Source organism: Lissotriton helveticus, chromosome 5_1 (genome assembly GCF_964261635.1).
Source record: "Lissotriton helveticus chromosome 5_1, aLisHel1.1, whole genome shotgun sequence".
Classification (NCBI taxonomy): domain Eukaryota; kingdom Metazoa; phylum Chordata; class Amphibia; order Caudata; family Salamandridae; genus Lissotriton; species Lissotriton helveticus.
The window spans coordinates 320629298-320650252 of NC_136065.1; the positions used below are offsets into that span (position 1 = coordinate 320629298).

The 20955-nt window shown below is 47.5% G+C and overlaps 1 protein-coding gene across 1 annotated transcript in view; it reads right to left on the reverse strand.

Annotated features, from left to right (window-relative positions):
* Positions 1–20955, reverse strand: part of TNFRSF4 (TNF receptor superfamily member 4) — a 97874-nt gene that overhangs the window by 12039 nt on the left and 64880 nt on the right. Inside the window, exons 4-5 of the mRNA XM_078640911.1 lie at positions 19086–19149; positions 16673–16929 (exon numbers count right to left, since the gene is read on the reverse strand). Coding sequence (XP_078497037.1) covers positions 16673–16929; positions 19086–19149 — 321 coding nt within the window. The remainder of the gene's footprint in view (positions 1–16672; positions 16930–19085; positions 19150–20955) is intronic.

The following is a 20955-nucleotide window of genomic DNA, read 5'->3' on the forward strand; positions in this document are numbered from 1 at the left end:
CCCGAAGGCGAGTCGATCAACCACAACTTGGAGGAAGGGGTGTGCTCCGTTTCGTACTGTTCATTCGATGTGGCCATGGACCTCGTACGTAAGGCTGGCAAAGGGGCCTGGCTGGCCAAAGCTGACATTGAGTCGGCTTTCCGCCTCGTGGCCAGTGCATCCCAGCAGCCAACACTTACTGGGTTTTGGGCTGGGTGATAATTACTACTATGACAAGTGCATGCCCATGGGCTGCTCCATCTCATGCGCATTTTTTGAGGCCTTTAGCACCTTCCTCCAGTGGGTACTCCAAGAGATGGAAGGGGTTGAGAGCGTGACTCATTATCTCGATGACTTCCTGTTTGTAGGTAGAGCAGAGACACTAGACTGCGCTGAGGCACTAGCAAAATTCCAGGAAATGACGGAACATCTGGGGGTGCCATTGGCTCCGGGGAAGACAGTGGGGCCAGCGCAGGTACTAGTTTTCCTAGGTGTGGAAATCGACACCAAGGTAGGGGAGGCTAGGCTTCCAGCAGATAAAGTCACGGAACTGGCAGCTCAGATCCGGGCAGTACTGGGGCAAGATAAAGTGTCACTGGACGATATACAAAGCTTGCATGGCAGACTAAACTTCGCCACCAAAGTGATTCCAGCGGGTAGAGCCTTTGCGCGCAGGTTAGCCAGGACAGTTGCCAAAATAAAACGCAGACACCATCAAGTGAGGCTGAGCTTGGGGGTTAAAGAGGATCTCAGGATGTGGGGGGATTTCCTTGAGCAGTTCAATGGCTCCATCATATGGAGGGATCCCTGGACCAGCAGCCAGGAGCTGACGCTGTTTACTGACGCGTCAGGCAGGGAGCGTTTTGGCGCAATCCTCGACAGGGAGTGGTGCGCAGCGAAATGGCCCAACGCGTGGAGAAAGAAAAAGATAACTGCCAACATAACGGTATTAGAACTCTTCTCAATTATAGTTGCTTTCCACCTCTGGCCTGCCTTGTTAACTGCAAAAAGGGTGGTCCTGTGGTCCGACAACATGGCTGTGGTCCAAGCCATCAACTCCCAGTCTGCCTCTTGTGCACTTGTTTTATGCTTACTTAGGGAATTAGTCAAAGTATGTCTGTACAATAACGTGGAATGTAGAGCTAGGCACATCCCAGGAGTCCAGAATACGGCTGCTGACGCCCTTTCACGTTTTCATTGGCAGCGGTTTCGAGAGGCTTGGCCGAGAGCGAGGGAGGAGATGACACCTTTCCCGGCTCAGCTCTGGAACCTGCTGCGGTGGCGCAGCGCATTAGAGAGCTAGGCGAGATGTCCCTGGCACCCCGGACTATGAGAAGATATCAGACTTACGTAAAAACATTTTGTGAAATCATGGGCCCTTGGGAGCAGGAGGCTTCAATACAGGTTGCCAGGGTGCACGCATTCATGGTTTGGGAGAAGGATGAGGGGAAGAGCCACTCGTGGATGGCTGGTCACCTGTCGGCCATCGGGCATCATGCCAGGCTGTTAGGTCAGAAGGACCCCACCACATTATTTACGACCAGGGCAGCGCTCAAAGGTTGGGCAAGAGTGATGCCCAAATCAGTAGACCAAAGGGCCCCTATTGATTATGAGACATTAAAAAGGATGCTAGATGCCCTTCCCACGGTCACCCACTCTGCCTACGAAGCATCCCTCTTCGCAGTGACATTCAGCCTAGCGTTTTTTGGAGCCTTTAGAATGGGGGAGTTGGTGGCTCGCTCCAAGAAAGAGATGAACTCTAGGGCTCTGCAGATGAAGGATGTATGACTAACAGCTGAATCAGTAGAGTTTTACTTACAATTCTCAAAGACAGACCTGGCAGGCAAGGGTAGGAGCATTTCATTACATCGCCTGGGCAACGACAGCTACTGCCCGGTGGCCCTGCTAGCCGCCTTCTTGTCTTGCCGCCCATGTACAGAGGTGCTGCTATTGATACATTTAGACGGCTCCCCGGTCACGAAATACCATGTAGAGCATGTGATGCAGGGGTGCCTATTCTTGGCAGGCTACACGACAAAAGGGGCCAAGTTCAGCTCCCACTCTTTCAGGATAGGGGCGGCTACCACAGCTTTCAGGGAAGGTCTTCCAGCCGAGGCGATTAAGAGGGTAGGGCGGTGGGACTCCAACTGCTACAAAAGATATGTGAGACCAGTGAGTGCAATACGCCCTGTTAGCAGAAGTGAGATAGGGAACGTGTAGACAAAGAGAGAATATGTTTACGTATGCCATGGTTAGGTGGCCTTTTCTGGTTTATGGTACAATGTGAATTATAGATTACAGTTGCCACGTTTTGGTGGTTGTTTTACTTTGCAGTGCTTTGAAGTGTTCAAATAAACTATAATCTTGCAACCCATTGTGTTTTATTGCAGGAACAGAGGTGTGGGTGATGGGGCACTCTTATGTCACAAGACTGGCGAGATGGGTGAATGCAAGCACTTGTAAATGTAAATGTAAATGTAAATGTAGACGTATTTGTAAAATGCACTGATACTCTTGAGTGTCCTGGCGCTGTACTCATACCGCTAGGGAACCCTTCCTGGTTTTTCCCTGTGAAATGTCCACTCCTGGGCATCCCCAGGGTGCAACCAGGCATCCCTAGCGCTGTAGGGGGCCGTTGTGGAGACTAAGCAAGCTATTGCCCAGAGTTGCAGCGTGGGACCCATGCTTAGAGTAGGCACCGAGGCGAGAAATCAGGTCCGAGGAATTATGAGCCCAAGATCCGCCAAGACCAGCCGAGGCAGGAATTGAACCCTGGTCTCGGGCCAGACCTCTGCATCAGGGTCTGCCGCTCTAACCATTGAGCCACACTTCTCCACGCATGGCTTCACCAACACTAGTATATCCTGGTTTGGCCTCCCCGGAATGCATTGGGCGGCACTCTTAGCGACGCTGCGTAGGACATTGAGGGAGAATAGACCGCCGCCAAACATCTTAGTGGTGCAGCTAGGGGGGAATGACCTGGTAACGTTAGGCAAGAGGCGTTTATTAGATGCAATGAGGAAAGACTTGAGCATCTTGAGCAGTGAACTGGGACCATGCAGCGTATTGTGGTCGGAAATAACTCCCAGACCTATATGGCATGGGGCGATCTCGCAGGAGGCGCTAGAAGTTACCCGCAGGCGCGTAAACGCAGCTATGCGCAAATTTGCTGAAATGCGAAGGGTGGGTTTCATCAGGCACGGCTTACTGCATGCCAAATCCATTGGTTGCTGGGAATCTGACGGGGTACATTTGTCCAAAGTAGGCATGGCAATATTCCTACTAGATTTAGGGGAGGCACTGGAAACAGCAGGATGCAGGTAGAGGAGAATAGGGGGCTAGGTAGTGGGGGCGCTGGGCACAGCGGGTGCCACGCCCAGGGCTGTGGAAGAGGTACAAGCGGATCCCCATACAGGACAGGCGCAGGAACAGGACCTGAAGCCCCAGTGCGAAACGCACCGTGCTGAGTCATACATAATCCAAGGGGCCCTTCTTGGGGACTTGGTTTCGACGGCGCCCCGTTAGTCCTTAGGGCGGTTGTAAGCCTGAGCGACCGGGGGCTTGCCGATAGCACCCCGCCCGGATGGGAAGGTGTGAGTTAACTCTCCCTTGTCCGGAGGGTGGGGTCGATGGACGATAGGTCCGCCGGTGGGAGGATTTCCTTTCAGGTACCACACCGGGCTATGGCCGCTGGTGTCTGTTTCTTTGGCTCAACTTCAGGCTCCCTGCAACAAGGGGTTGCGGGGTGTAGGGGGTCGCCTGTCAGTTAACCCATCCTGTTATTTGTTCTACAAATAAACCTGCAACTTCTTCATCCCAACATACTTGGCTGTGTGTCATTTGGTTTTGGGGAGGCTGTGGGCAGAGGCGTACCGTTGGAACTACTATGCAGGATGCCCACGGTCCCTGCAGGGGACCCCATAGGAGGGCAGACCCCGTAGTAGGTCCGTGGGCAGCCGGCTGCCCATTCCGGGGATGGAGGCGGGGAGGTGGGGGGCGTCAACGATAAGGGTGAGGGGCGGCCCCCTGGGTCAGGATATAAAGGTAGCCCCTCCCACCACGCGCTCTCTTTGCTGCTGCCCCCACACTAGTCAGTCGCTCCTCTGGCTGCTCCTCGCCAGCCGTAAGGTCGTTAGGCTGCCCCGCCCCCTCCCCTTCCCCGTCGGACGCGAGGCCCGCGCTTTTCAGCTCCCCTCCCTGCCGCTCACCCGCTGAAAAGGGGGGAAGTGGGGAGGGGGGGACAGTAATAATGTATTCATGTTTTCTCTTGTTGCAGGAGGAGTTACAAGGCGATCCCCATACAGGACAGGCGCATGAACAGGACCTGAAGCCCCAGTGCGAAACGCACCGTGCTGAGTCATACATAATCCAAGGGGCCCTTCTTGGGGACTTGGTTTCGACGGCGCCCCGTTAGTCCTTAGGGCGGTTGTAAGCCTGAGCAACCGGGGGCTTGCCGATAGCGCCCCGTCCGGATGGGAAGGTGTGAGTTAACTCTCCCTTGTCCGGAGGGTGGGGTGGGTGGACGATAGGTCCGCCGGTGGGAGGATTTCCTTCCAGGTACCACACCGGGCTATGGCCGCTGGTGTCTGTTTCTTTGGCTCAACTTCAGGCTCCCTGCAACAAGGGGTTGCGGGGTGTAGGGGGTCGCCTGTCAGTTAACCCATCCTGTTATTTGTTCTACAAATAAACTTGCAACTTCTTCATCCCAACATACTTGTCTGTGTGACATTTGGTTTTGGGAAAGCTGTGGGCAGAGGCGTACCGATGGAACTACTATGGCTCTGGGAGGCCGGGGTGAGGGGGAAGGGACTTGTGGGCCTGTAATTGGTTCTTAGTAATTTGTTTTTACAGCTTGCACTTTGATTTTGGCTGGGAGATCGTTTTTTAAGCCTGGCATTTGATTTTGGTTGGGAGGTCAGCCTTGGCTTGTGGCACTGCTGCTGAGGGGACTGAAAAGTAGATGGGTTTTCCCTGTGCTGTGTTGTGGGCAGTGGTGGTGTGTTCTGGGCTACAGAGGTGTCCTGGGTTTCTGTGGCTTGTGAGTGTTACATTTTGTGCATTACCTACAAACACGTATTTTAGAAGGCGTGGTTTGTTTTTTGCGCAGTTTTCTGTGGGGCTTTGTTTGATTCTTCTGCGGGTGCAGAGATAGCAGGGATAGTGCAGAAGGGCGCGAAGCGCATGCGCATGAAAATGCTTTTGGACGCTATGATGCGCAGGATGAATGCTATGGACGAGTCCCTGGTGGCATTAAGGGAACGCCGACCTGCGGAGAGGCAGGGGGGGGGTGGAGTCATCAGGGGAGAGGCGCCGGAGAGCCGCAGTGGCCCCTAAGTCAGCTTTTCCCCCTGTCCCTAAGAGAGCTAGGTGGCAGGCTAGCAGAAGGGGGTAGAGAGGCTCCCTGGGGCGCATCCCGGCGAGGAAGTAGCTGCTCCCTCGGAGAGGAGAGTGGGGGTGCCAGTGGAGGCGTCTCCGAGGAAGTCGCCCTTGGGGCCGGGTACCCTGGACCCAGTGTTGGCACAAGGTAGTGTCTCAGCCGTAATGGGTCCAGTGGCTGGTGGAGGGAGTGTGCAGAGTGGCAATAGTTGTTTGGCAATATGGGTGACTCCGATGGGGTCCCCCAGCCCGCAAGATTTAGTGACCAATCTGGGGGGTGGGCTCCTGCCACTGGAGGTGACAATCTGGAAAAGGCCAGGAGGATGGTTGTACACTTTGAGGGATCAGGGGCTCAAGTTGTTCACATCGGCCCTGCTGCATTGGGAGGGGTACCGGCACGGCCTCAGAGGTCTTAGTGTGTTAGGTCACCGGGGTCTCACAGGCGATGAGCCAGGGGCCATCAGTGGCTGTCAAGATCCTACTTGAAGGTGCGCAGGGTGGTGCAGCATTGACGGAGGATGCTCCAAAGGCCCAGGATCCTCGGAATCCAGGCACGACAACTCTGTTGCGGAGTTTAGGTGTAGGGGAGGTACAGTCGGGACATGACCAGCTGGGCTGGCATGTCATGGCCGAGGTGGAAGAAAAAATTTGGAGAGGGGCATATGTTGACAATTTTGACTTACACCAGAATGTGCCTATTAGGGAGGAAGCATAGCAGTGCAAGGAGTGTGCTCATTCCAGGGACTGTGACCACTCGCCATACAAGAAGAGGGAGGAGGAAACGTTAGTGAATTGGTTAATAGGGTTCTCGATTTATCAGGCAATCCTAGCTGAGCATTTTAATAATCTGAGCATGCAATTGGCATGTGGCCAAAGCAGGATTGCATGCGCGCATGACAAATATGGGGGCATGGGATGGAAGGAGTATGACAGAGAGTTCAGGAGAGTTAAGGCAACTAGCCCCACTTTGGACTGGAATCAGGTTGATGTTGTCCTATGGCTGCATCAAATGAAGGATCAGCACCTGGACGCTGCCCCCCAGTCAGCCCTTTTGCTCAGGTACCTTTTGCAGCCCGGGGAGGGGGGGCAGGCATGTTGGGATTTCAACAAGCGTTCCTGTCCCAGGCCTCACGGTACAGTCAAGTTCAAACACGCTTGCTCCTTCTGCGGCTTGTCCTCCCATCCCGAATCAAAGTGTTTCAGGAAGTCCAAGGATAAAGGGGGCAAAAAACAGCATTGATGACCCACTTTTAGTCAAGCCCCCCCCCTGTCAATTGGTTGGCAATGGTCCAATGGCTTAATGTGTAGAGTAACCCGGTAGCAGCCCAGGGCTTGTTAGAAGGTTTCAGAGAGGGTTTCCAGATACCAGCCCTGGGATGTGTGGGCATGTCCTACTGCAAGAACCAGCAGTCCCTAAGGTCAAGCCGGAAGGAAGCTGAGGCAAAGATTGTCAAGGAGGTGGGCCTGGCAAGAGAGGACGGCCCAGATGATTTAGTACCCCTGGAAGGCTTTGCTCTCCCTTAGGGGTAGTGCCCAAGAAGGATCTAGGGGAGTTTACATTAATATGTAACCTCTCTGCTCCTAGGGGTCAGTTAGTAAACAAGGCAATTAATTGGACATTATATTCTGTAAAGTATGCTTCCTTGGACCAGGCAAGTGTTATGATCCAAGAGTTGGGGCTGGGCACTCTCCTGACAAAGTTAGACATATAAGCTTTCTGCCTACTCCCTGTGCACAAACAGGATTTTCACCTGCTAGGTTTCCAGTTTGAGGGAGCATATTATTTTGATAAATGCATGCCTGTGGTTTGCTCGGTCTCTGGTCCAATTTCGAGAAGGTCAGTTCCTTCCTCGAATGGGCATTTAGATGGAGAAAGGGCAACCTGTGAGTCTTGGCTTATCTGGATTATTTCCTCCTCTTGATTTGTCCTGGTCTGCAGGAATGCATTGTAGTCTTTCAGTGCATTAATGAGGCAATTTAGGGTTGCCTTAGCAAGAGGCAAGAATGTGGAGCCTGCAACGGGCATTGAGCTCCTTGGGACTGAACAAGATTCAGAGGCTGGTGTGTCACAGCTCCCTTAACTTTTCCCAGGCCTTGCAGGATTGTTTGGGTACAAAGAAGGTCATGTTCAATAGTTGCAGAAGGTGGTTGGGAAGCTCAATTTCACTTTAAGGATCATTCCCATGGTCTGCCCGTTCTCGTGATCCATTGCACAGGCAATGGTCGGCCTGAGATAGAAGCACCACAACACCAGTTTGTCAAGCAAGGTTCGGCAGAACATGCGCATTAGGCTGGCATTTCTGAGGGACTTCAATGGCATGGTGGTGTGGCTCATCCCCACCAGGGCCAGCAAAGAGCTAGATCTCTTCAAGGACGCTGCAGGCAGCATAGGCTTTTGTGCCAACCTGGGCCCGGCTTGGTGCGCACAACGCTGGCCACCTCCCTGGGTGGAGTCTGGGCTTGTCGCCAACATTGGTTTCCTTGAAATCTTTCCCATCCTGGTGGAGTTGTCCATTTCGCCAGACCAGTTCCGCAACACTTCAGCCATATTTTGGTTAAATAATATGATGGTGGTATAATGCATTGATCAACAAGCAGCCAAATGTAAGATGATACTCAGGTTACTGAAGGAGATTGTGCTACAATGCTTGAAACTTAATGCATTGTTTATGGCCAAGCATGTCACAGGTGTGTTGAATAATGCTGGTGATGCTCTATCTCGTTTTAAGATGCAGGTTTTCAGGTATTACCACCTAGAAGCAGTCTAATTCCTGACGCCTTTTCTGGACCATTAGTGGCAGCTTCATGCCCAAGCCTACCGGCCATCGTGGCAGCCAGTTTAGCACCCAGGATGAGGCGTGCCTATGAGGGGGCATTCAGCGCTTACTGTCGTTTCTTGGGGACTGGGAGGGAGAGGGTTTCGCTTTTATCTTCTTCTGGTCTGTCATTGTTGGGAGCCCTATGGGATAAAGGGCACTCTGTAGCTTGTGAGTGATGTCACATGGCGCTGACTTTCTTCTTTCTTAGACTGTGTGGTCACCTAAATGTAACCAGATCATTCCAGTCTTGGGGGATGGCAGCGTTTGCAGGGACAAAGCCAGATGCCAGAAGCCCCATTGTTATTGGCAAGCTGGCGGAGGTCCTGGGCATCCTAGGTAATATCTGTAGGTCTGCAGAAGAGGCTTGCCTGTTCAGGGCAGTGTATACGCTAGCCTTCTAGGGGCTTTCAGGGAGAGGAAATTGGTGGCCAAGAACAAGGACATTCAAGGCGGACTGCAGCTGGCCCATGTGCAATGTTTGGAGGGTTCTTTTACTATTACGCTACTGGCTCCAAGACAGGGAAGCAGGGGTGCCCACATTATCTTGCTTAGGGCACTGGGCAATTCCTGCTGTCCTGTGGGTAACCTCAAATTATCTTTGGCTCATAGGCCCATTTGGGCAGGGGGGCAGCCTCCTAGTGCATGTCAATGTGTCTCCCTTGATGAGATTTCAGTTTCCAAGGTGCTTCAGTTGGCAGTGGGATTTGACCCCATGCAGTTCGGTTCTCACTCATTCAGGATTAGGGTAGCCACTGCGGCGACAGCAATGGTACTCTTTTTTTTTTTTTTTTTGCAGAGTTTTATATAGCGCGAACTAGACCCGAACCGAATCAGGTATCAGAGCGCTTTACATAGCACCAGTTACGTTACATGAGGACACACTTTCATTTTAGGCACGGGAGATTAAGTGATTTGCCCAGAATCACAGGAGGTGTTTGGCGTCGTTACCGAGACTCGAACCCAGATCCCCAGGTCCGAGGTAGAGCGCCTTAGCCGTTAGGCCAACCCCTCTCCCCACTACTCTTGGGTCAGGCGAGCAGAGGATCGGCATATGGTCCTCCAATTGTTATGAATTATGTTAGGTTTCACATGCTGTAGGATTGCTGCTAACCGTCATGTGTTTTCCTTCTCTCCCAATTTTCCTGCCCTGCAACACAGGTGGAAAGTCTGAAGTGCCAAGTCGACTGCCGGATGTTGTCCAAACCTGGTGCATACTGAGGTGACAGAGTTGACGAAGTATTCGTAATAGACAATTCTTATGTGTAGCAGGTTAAGCATGTTTATTTTGCAGGTAGCTTCGAAGATTGGGCCCCCAGGTGGGCTACCATGTATCTTTCCACGGGCAAGGAGGGCTACGTTGGCACATTGGGGGCTTACACTTGAATCACGGCTACTCAAGGGATGTACGCCCAATATGATCATGGTAATGCATCTTGGAGGCAATTATTTGGTGCACCTTGGCAGGAGGGAATTGTTTGAACTGTTGATCACAGAAATGGGCTGGTTGGCAAAGACACTCCCTCAGTCAATCATCGCTTGGTGCCACATCATCCCACGGTTACAATGGAGAGGGGGTGGGTCAGTCAGGAACATTAATCACTTCATCAATCGGCTTAATAAGAAAGTTGATAAGCTGTTCAGGTCGCCAAGATTGCGGACTATCCCACGTGGGTGCATCCAAGGGGCGCGCTTCTTTGTCCAGGATTGGGGTTCACCTCTCTAAACTTGGTAATTAGATATTTCTTGGAAACGTCCTCACAATTGTGTACATTAGCCACTTTGACATGACCATCGTGGGGGGAGGCCAGTTAGTAGGTGAACTATGCTGGCCTCTGGCCGCTGAGTTCATGATTGGTGGGGCACTTCGGGTCCATAGAAGGCATCCTTTTACTTGGGATAGGTGGGACAGCAGTGTCACGGGGCCCTCCAGGGGGTGCTTGCAGCAAGTCAGCTAGAGAATGCGGGGTGTGGGAGTGCTCGCTGCCAACAGGCCATTACAGCCAATCTCCGCACTGGAACATGGGCCTCAAGCTAGCAAAGGCCCTTGGGGGGGTAATGAGGGGTATCCAAGGTAGGGAAACTGGCGGGCAGACAGGCCCTCTGCACAAGCTTACTTGGGGGCGGGATGCAAGGGAATGGCCCCATTCTCTAAGGGAGTGGCCCACACAGGATGACAAGTCATGACCTCACTCCTAGGCTCAATGCTGGATATGGAGGGACAAGGCTAGATATGGTAAGAAATTTCTTTGTATTAGAGTGTATGATAAGGTTAACCATCCCTCAAAATAGTAAATTAGAAAGTGTTGTGTGTGCTGTCTTTAGCAATGAGGGATGGTGGAAGTACAGGTGGGAGGGTCCGAGGTCATTCATGAGGGGGATGGGTCTCAGCGATACTTGGCCATATGACAAGGTGCCCCACATTGGGGGAGCTGCGCCTATGGTGGTCGCATCAGACCAGCCCGAGAGATTGCGGGCTGCTGCGTGTGATGCTGCTGCCACCAGCCAGTATTGGCGTCAGGGATTGTGCCTCGGGTGCGCGGCGACCCAGAACCAGTCTAAGCACTTCCAGGTCACTTCCTTTGCAGTTCGTGCTGGGCCCCACCCATAAAAAGTGGCTGCGGAGCGGTGAAGCAGTCTCGTTTCTACTTGTCCGCTTCGCGAACAGGATGCCACTGGTCCCCCAATCGGGGAACCAGAACTACTTTTGTTCGTCCCACACACCTTCCCCTTAGACAGCAGATTGCTTTGTGGTTTAATTTTTCCTGTCTCATGTTTGAAGTAACTTTCTCTTTCAGCTTCGCAATATTTAAGTTGGCGTTTTTGTTAGCTCTTTTCTGTTGCATGTGCATTAACTTTTCTTATTCAGCTATTTGGCGTTTTATTTGTCGTATCTATTGATCTATCCTAGGTCGAGGGTGAGGTCATGATTGGTGGGGCACTTTGGGTCAATAGAAGGCATCCTTTTACTTGGGATAGGTGGGACAGTGGTGTCACGGGCCCTCCAGGGGTGCTTGCAGCAAATCGGCTGAAGGCTTCAGGGTATAGGGGTCTGGGAGTGCTCGCTGTCAACAGGCCCTTATGGCCAATCTCCGCACGGGCACATGGGCACCAAGCTAGCACAGGCCCTTAGGAGAATAATGAGAGTATAGGGGCTGCCCGAGGTAGGTAACCTGATGGGTAGACGGGGCCCCTGCACAAGCTTACTCTGGGGTGGGATGCAAGGGGTGGGCCCCTCCCATGAGGAAGGGGCCCACACAGGTTGACTGATTATGATCTCACTCATACACTCAATGCTGGATACTCAGGGGAAGGCTAGATATGGTTAGGTATTTGCATGTATTAGAGTCTATGTTAAGGTTAGCCATCCATCAAAATTGTAAATAATACTGTACGTTTTTTATGGGGTTTCCTCATATAATATTTGTAAAGTGATATTGAGTGCATTTTTTAATATGAGTTATCTATACTATTATTATAAAGAGAGAGCTGAAACCTTTGAGGCGGGTAATCTCAAGAAGTACAGTACCAATCACAACACCCAATACAGCATTGTAAAGGGGAGTTGCAGCAGATGGACATAGGCTATACAGCTGGCCACCATATACATTAGAAAGGTCAAAGAACCTTAGGGGTAAAGTAGTCTCTTGTGGGCGTTGGCGTTATGCTGTCAGCGATGGGCGTGTCAAAGTAGCGATGGGCGTCTCAAACTACACTTCACATTACTCCTTTGTGGTCGTCACCGTTGTCGGAGGGGCATGGCCCAAAACAAATGGGCGCGGATTTCACTGTGCGCGCCCATTCACGGATAATTACTGTTAACACAGTACTTGCCGACTTGCCGCGCTAACTGCCGACTTGCCGCGCTAACAAAAACAAAGCTTCACTCATTTGTGAGCCTCGGCGTTGTCAGAGGGGGCAGGCCTAAAAAAAGGGGCACGGCTTTCACAAGCGCGGAATTCACTCGGCGTCACATTCACACCTTTGTGGGCGTCACCGTTGTCAGAGGGGCCTGGCACAAAAACAAAAACAAAATCTGCGCGGATTTCACTGTGCGCGCACATTCATGCTCCATTACTGATAACACTCACAGTACTTGCGGCGCTAACAAAAACAAACCTTTAGTCATTTGTGAGCCTCGGCGTTCTCAGAGGGGGCAGGCCTAAAAAAAAGGGGCGCGGATTTCAGAATCACGGAATTCACTCGGCGCAACATTCACGCCTTTGTGGCCGTCACCGTTGTCAGAGGGGCCTGGGCCAAAACAAAAAACACAAAATGAATGGTCTTGGATTTTAATGTGCGCGCACATTCACGCTCCATTACTGATAACACTCACAGTACTTGCGGCGATAACAAAAACAAAACTTTACTCATTTGTGAGCCTTGGCGTTGTCAGAGGGGGCACACCTAAAAAAAGGGTCACAGCTTTCAGAAATGCGGAATTCACTCGGCGCCACATAAATTAGGATTTACTATTACAAACATTGCACACATTACATTTCATCCCCGGACAACGTCGGGACGGGCTGCTAGTCACATAATAAACACGGCCAGGGCTTTATGACCCTTAACTCAAAAAGTTTTAGAAAGTGTGGTGTGCGCTGTCTTTAGCAATGCGGGATGATGGAGGTACAGGTGGGAGGGTCCGAGGACATTCATGGGCCGGGGGGTGGTTGGGTCTCGGAGATACCTGTCCGTAAGTGTTTTTGGTGCCTCTGCTTACCTGATGGGACCGGTCAGGAGCATGAATGTATTATTTTAGGAGCTCAGACCTCCCGCATTGCACATTGTTTATACTGCCACAGATCAGCCTGGGCCTGAGGGAGGAAGCTGGTGTGCATGCTTATAACTTTGATCAGAGAAGGAGGAGGGGCTGGGGCAGGTATTTATGATCGGAGAGCACCAGCTCGATACATTGCTAGGTCCTGGCTTTCTGAATCCCCTGGTGTTAAAAAGATTGATCAATGTGTCTGGAGGCTGCTTTTGAAGCTCGTGTCTGGAGGCTGCTTTTGAGGCTCATATACACACATGAACCTGTATTGCAAGCCATTTCTCACTCTCATCAATGTCTTACTGCAAGAAAAACGGTCCTTTTTAATGAACCAACTATGCTTACCACTCCTTTTGTTTTACACTTTTGCAATTTTGAGTCATTTATATGGTTAACTACATCGTAATATGTGGGACAGATGTATTTGATTTGTAATAAGTAAGATTACTTTAATTAATTTTAATATTTCCTTTTGTGATTACATTTATTTTTGTTTTTGTATAGCGCTTACATAGTCATCAGGCTGCTTTAGAGCAATAAATGAAACATAACATGATCAACGAACTATGACAATCCTACTTATAAACTGCATTCATGTCTCATGTCTCTTTCTATAATTAATAATAAACAATTGCATTTGACACGAAGGGTCATCACTGATATTACCACTATGACTTCCAAACAGAAAAGGGACAACACGAGTGCATTGCTTCTTAAAGCAACATTTGCATTCCTTAGGAATTTATTGCATGAGAGGTGTGACTGAAAGTTTATGGATGCATGCATTAAAAATGTGTGGTTCATATTAAAATATGCATGGTATAGCAAATATTTACATGCATATCAACTGTACACTGAGAAAATGTAACTCAGCCATGACTGCAAAGGATTGGTAAACAGATTGTGACAGCTCTTTTTACGATGAAGTGACACCCTTGTCAACATAAATCAGTCACCCATCAAAGACGTGTTGCAGAGCAAGCCCTTAAACACAAAGGTTTCAGACTTACACAAGAGAACTCCTTCCCAGACACAAAGGTTGCAGTCTTACTAAAGCTATCTCACAGATACAAAAATTACAGCCTTAGAGAGGAGAGCTATCTTTCAGACAGGAAGTTTACAGCCATGGGAGGCAAATTGATCACTCAGATATTAATGAGTCAGGGGCTCTTGTAGATGATGGCAGACACAAAATATATCAAAAAGTGCAGCTGCTAGGTCTTAGGCCAATGCATGTTAGACCGTCCACCCTCTTTAGGGCAGCTATTCCATCATCTATGTTTGGTCTCGCTAAGCAGCACATGCACTGTCTCTTCAACACATGCTGAACCTAGAATATGGGCTTGGAGCACCGCCCATCTTTTTAATTGGTTCATCTTTCTGTCCTGCGTAAACACCGGCTTTTGTTGGGTTAAATAGCTCCTCCTTTGCCATGTGAGATTCCTGTTGGTCATCAAGCACCACCATAACTATTGATCAGTGATCAAGAAAGTGATATTCGTTCAACAAAAGGACAATTCCCTCCAAAATGCAGCAGACGCACCGAACTAATGGGGCCCATTAGACACAAATAAAAAATAAGTTTACTAATTCTCACAGGTTCATATCATGACCCCACAAGCAAGACATTTTCATGCCTGTTTGTAATCCAACTGTCGGGATTTTGATTTATTTCCATAACTAAAGAAACACTCAGTGTTTTTGTAATCCATAGGCTGTCTTCACTTCCTATGGCCCATATTCGCATTACCGTGTCTATTTGTCCTTCTTCTATGGCAGTTATCGTGCGTACCAATCTTCTGTTGACCAACTCTAAAGCCAAAGGTTGCTGCCTGCTAAGGCTCTGTCCAGTGAAAATATTGTGAGGCAGCAGGCCAGCCATTCATATGGCGGAGTAATGGGTGGCGCCTAATCCCTGGGGGCACCAACACTTCCAAAGAGCAACTGGTGAGTGCCACGTAGGTGGGAGTTGCTTTGTTGTGCTGTACTTATATCTTGCACTAAGAGCCTTCTCAGGTCAAAGCAGGCGACCACCTTTGCCTATCATCTATTCGAAGTCAAGAAGTTGGCTGCCAGCCATAAGGATTCACAAACTTCTACTCAGAGCGCATCAAGGAGTGTCTTGTCAACATCCAACATACACAAACACGACCTCTTTATTCATCTACAAGCGTCTCTTCCCTTCTTTCACTCAGTCACACACACTTTCTCTACTACTCTCTCGTGTTTAATCGCCAATTCATACACAAATTACCTGACCCTCTCAAAATTACTTTTGAAATATTCAGTACAGCTCTCAGCACTATCTAATCTCCATACCATATGATTCCAAAACACAAATACACTAAACAACACACAATTTCAGCACACAACTAGCAATTACAATAAAAACAAAATAGTACCTCTATCATCTATATCTCACATGCCCATTAACCCCTAACATCTCACAATTCCACTACCCCCACACATAAAGCCCTCAAAATCCATCTCTACTCTCCAAATTACCTACTAACACAGGCTACCTTCCTATAAATACTAAACCTAACTTCAAATCCACCTATCATCACTTCCACCGCCCTCTAATTAACACTTACACTACTCATGCTCTCTCTTTCTTTCTCTCTCTTTCTTTCTCTCTCTTTCTTTCTCTCTCTCTCTCTCTCCCTCTCACAACACTATCTCGCTCTCACACACTAATCCATCATTTCCCATACTCATTCACTTCACGTCTTTTAGCACAGTTTCATCACCAATAATTTAAAAAAAATTAGCACCTCTAACATGCATTACCTTCCTCTGCTTTCGGTGTCTTCTACCTACACAAACACGGCCTCTTTTTACGCCTTCAACATTCTCTACCCTTTTTCACTCTTTCACACACACTTTTGCAACTACTATCTCCAGTGTTCACTCACCACTTCATACACAAACTACCTATCCCTCTCCATATTACTTTCAATATATTCTATACAACTCTCACCAATATATATTCATCATACCACATAATTCCAAAACACAAATACCCTTAAACCACACAATTTCACAGGTAACAATTCCAATACAAACAACATACTTCCACTACAAACAACATACATCCACTCTACTGCAAAAAAATAAGCATACGTAAAAAACATTATTAATTACTTTACCAATAGCTCTAACTTTCACAAATGAGAGACTTATTACATTGCAAATGCTTATTCCTGGTTGGGATTGCTAGGGAAAATCTGGCAGTCCTCTACAGGAAACCAAACAAATGCTGCTTCCGTTGCCCGTTCTCTGGTAGAAAAGTGTCAACACGTCAGAGCCATTTGTACTTTGTATTTCAAAGTCAACTTCCTGCTGGGGAGTTTGTTTTTGAAAAACAAATAACTTTGTCCACGGGGTGCATTAAAAATAGCCTCTCTGGTGAAGGCACAGATATCCTCACCCAAGTGTGCGAAGATCTCCTATGTATTGCTGTCATTACTCAGAAGTAATATGCTAAATACACCTTTATTTACGATCAGAGACAGGACAAGAAAGGGTGGAATTGCAGATGGTTGTTGCCTTATAGCTGTGACAACTGCAGGCGGTCTTCTGCAGTGGGACCGTAAATTATCCCTTCAAAGAGCTTGCTGGCCAACAAGCATACTGACAAACACTAAAAAAGTCCCTTAGACAACAATGGTATATCTCGGATGTTACTTTTTCCAGCCTTAGGTATCACAGCTAACCCTCACATCCTCACCTGAGGGGTACATAGAGTCTGGGTTTCGCTTTGGCGTGGTGAGCGCATCTTTGGGCCTGGTCGTTAAAGTCAGTGTGCCATGTAGAATGGTTGTGGGACCTGATGTCATGCTCCGATTCACAACATGTGACAAGGTGGGGGACACCGCGGCAGGTAACACAGAGGAGGACACCGACTGGGGTTTGTGCTTCATGCTGCATTTAACATCTTTTTCTGGAGATCCAGGTTCCTCAATCACTTCTCCTTTACTTGCACAACTGAGATTTAACAGATGGGAAAGAAGGAAAGGCCGGATAGAGAAGAGACAAATGAATAAAAAAATAAATTAGAACATAGGGAAAAAAGAGTGAATTAGGGTAATAAAATAAAGTGAGGGGATAAGAGGAAAGGGTGGGGAGAAAAAGAATGAAGAACTATGTTAACCTTCAACAGATACAGATACAAATAACATAAATAGCATACATAATTTCCTTAATCATAATGTTATAGTAAACCCTTCCTACAAGAGACAGAAAAGGGATCAAATATTTTTTTCAGAGGCCAACACACAATCTTCTACATAATCAAAAAAAACATGTTTTTAGCAACCATACTTTCAACTTCATACAAAAACTCAAATACTTTATATAACAGTTTGGAAAATTCATTCATATAAATTGCTACTCATTTTTTTTTGGATCCAAAATCCTTTCCAACAAAGGTTGGATATGTGCTATTCGTTTCGTAACCATAGCTCACTTCACGTAAAGATAGGGTGGTTATCTCTAATCCTGCCCCAACTCTGCTAAACTGTTCATCGGTCACCAATCCCAGTTGGGATGCACATTTCACGCTAGCAAATGGCTAAACCGGAACAGCATACCTGCTGCTTTTATTTCATTGTCTAGCAAATCAGTTAATAAACTGGAAACTCTTATAACAATGAAGATGAACTTTAGAAATTATTGGAACAAAATCATAATTATTTTTCCAGTCTTTAATTCTTATCTTATAAATGTTTTTCAAAAGTCATAAACAACAAACGCACTTTATAAAAATCTCCAGACATTAACTCCGAGAGAAAAGTTTGGTAGAAACATAAGTTGAAAAGAAATAATTGTAGAAACAGCCAGTACAATTCGAAACAAGAGGCACAGTCTGCACCAGTCTGACAAAGACACAACCTCGTTGCTTTTTATCGGTGATAGACGCAGTCCACGAAAATGTTAAACCAGAGACAACGTTTGCAACAGTCTGAACATGACAGTCGTATTCACCCTACAAAAATTCAAAATAAGAGACAACCAGCAAAAAATCTGGACGAGACGCACTGCAAAAACTGTGCACAAGAGACACAGCCTGAACAAATATCTAATCAAGAGACAATGCATGCAAACAATTTTTACCATAGACCTAACCAGTAAAAAATGGTTATCAGTGCCAACATGCAAAACATTCGAACATATGATGCAGACTTTAAACATTCTGAGCAAAAGACTCAACCTACAAATATTCTGAACAAAACTACCCTGCAAAAATCCTACTCGAGGGATAAAATCTTGTGAGATTGTGAATAGGAGACATAGTACAATAAAATGAACAGCCTAGATAAATTCCGAGCAGAAGATATAGCCTCTAAACGTTCTACTGAATCCTTCAAATCAAAAAATTAAATAAGATGCTCTTAGGGAAAGATAAAATACAGCACACATACAAACATAAAGAAATCTTCAAAAAACACAATCCACAAAAGTTCTAAGCTAGAGACTCACTAAAAATATCAAAACAAGATGAAAACTGAAAATATTAGCTAAAGGGCTTATTCTATGCATATTCTGAAGACGAGACATCCTGCAAAATGTGTGAATATGAAGCAAACTGCAATAATTCAGAGCATCAGGTTTCTAAAACGTAGACACCTCCTACAAAAGTTCTGAACACAAGACACAATGTACGCAAAATGTACATGATAGGGATCCCCAAAAAATCTTTAGAAAAGGCAGAGCCTGCATAAAGTTTGAAAAGAGACAGCATTTAAAATGTCCACTCTGGAGAAATGTAAGATTTTTAACAAGATACATCTAGCAAAATCTTATGTACAAGGAAGACTTCTTGAACAAACTCTGACAAAAGGAACACCATGCTAAATAGCTACACAGTTAACAGCCTATAGCAATTATACACAAGGGCCATTCTGCAAAAATTCTGAACAAGAGACACACCCTGAATAGATCGGCACAAGACATAGAACCTGCTAAAGTTGTATTAAAGGCACTAATCAAACATAATGAAAAAGACGCGCCCTATAATAATTTCTGAAAGTGACACAGCTGAACATATTCTATACAAGAGACACAACCTACAAATATTTGACAGGCTGATTACACATGAGATAATGTTCCAAGTGGCTAGGAGGGCAGAAAACGCAACTTACTTGGTCCACTGTCGGCATGGCTGGTTGTCGCTGGAAAAGTAGCCTTGCTGACAGGGGACACATTCTGCAAACAAAAGACGTCTTATTAATAAACAAATTCTGGAGTTACGACCAGGTGGTAGACATATTCGTACAGAGATCGCACCACAGGAGGATGTAGGAATTGCTACACACAGGCCTGTGTATCTGAAAAGCCAGTAGGGCTAAGAACCATAGGAGTAATTCCTTGCCAGCTAAAACAAGCACTGGCATTGCCAATAGGTCTCGCAGTAGGAAAGTTGGAGCTATTGGTTTTGTAAATGACATTTTATATTTATGTTTTGTGATTTACAATGCCAATACTTTTAACTTTAGCAAATGTGACACTTTTAGCATTTGTAATGCCACATGTTTTGTATTGACGTGACTTAGATGTATTGATATTACAAATAACAATGGCTTTTTGAATATAATATAACCTCTGCATTAGATTAGAAAAGCCCAACTTATTAGCTTTCTCAGTCCTTATGTAAAATTCGGAAGGATTGTGTGTAGTGGGTGACGATTCGGTCATTAGTAGGACCAGTAACTATAAAAGGTAGAAAATTGACAGCAAAGCAGATCTAAGAAGGAAAGCCAGTCTGCTCTTGGTCTGTAGTTGGCTTCTTCGCAATATCTCATATCGCCATACTCCTAAAGGCCACTAATACGGACGTAACATGAACACGAAGAGTGCTAGTATCCCCAATCTCAAGCAAAACTATTACCAATGAACCTGTGGGGAGGGAGCCATTCCCACTAGGAGATACTAAATGCACACACTACAAAACAATATCCCAATAGAAGGCATATAATACGGCCACTTTTTCTGGAGGCCCCACGTCTTCTCCATATCCATGTATTCGCACTGACTACACAAAGGTGGCACCACATTAGCACCGATGAAGTGCCCAATTACATCAAAAAAGCAACTGATAGGTGACCAATCAACCTTTACTAAGGCCTTTCCACTGCGCTGAAATGCGCGTTGTCGCGTTTTCTGCAATTTATGATCGTTTTGCGCAAGAATTTTTTTTTCTTCTTGTCAAACTCTGCCTGGTGGAAGCATGCACTGACGACTGATGGTGTCTGTGTCTCTGGTGAAAGCGTGAACTGACAGCTGGTGGTGGGTGCCTGGTGAAAGCGTGCCCTGACAGCGGTGGTGTGTATGCCTGGTGAATGCGGGCACTGATGGCTGATGGTGTCTGTGCCTGGTGAGAGTGTGCACTGAGGGCCGGTGGTGTGTATGCCTGGTGAAAGCGTGCACTGATGGCTGGTGGTGTGTGTGTGTGTGCCTGGTGAAAGGTAGAAGGAAGCGCTATGGACTGTGTGTGAAATCCAAGAAAGAGTTCAGAATGCAAAGGCAGAGGGCAGCTCGGGTTACAAGCTGCCTTTGAAGAAGATCAGGCAGCACTGGGCAACCATGCCAGCATTCCAAGGAGCAGATGGTCGTTCGCGTTAGAAGTGTGATGCCCTGAGGACATATGGCACTGTGAGGAGCCTGGGAGACACACGTAGACGCTAAGTGCCTGAGGAGATAAGGAGCAGAAGGAATTCCTTTGAAGTGTGATGCCGAGGCTCGGGAGAAAAGCGCGTGCACAGGCACATGCACTGTGCCATCTCTGCAGATTATGCAGTGGATAATGGTTTATGTGGCAAGTGCGGCAAATATACATTTAAGTGGAAAATGCTGCCGCGAAAATCTGGGCCATGTGGGCCTGCTTATTCCACACTTACCTTGACTTGACTCCTTGTAATGCATTTTATAAAAGCCATATGGACGAGTAATAATGCAGACTGAAATGGCTACTGTGTTATACCCGTTTTCTCGCTAACCAAGTGAGCACTACTG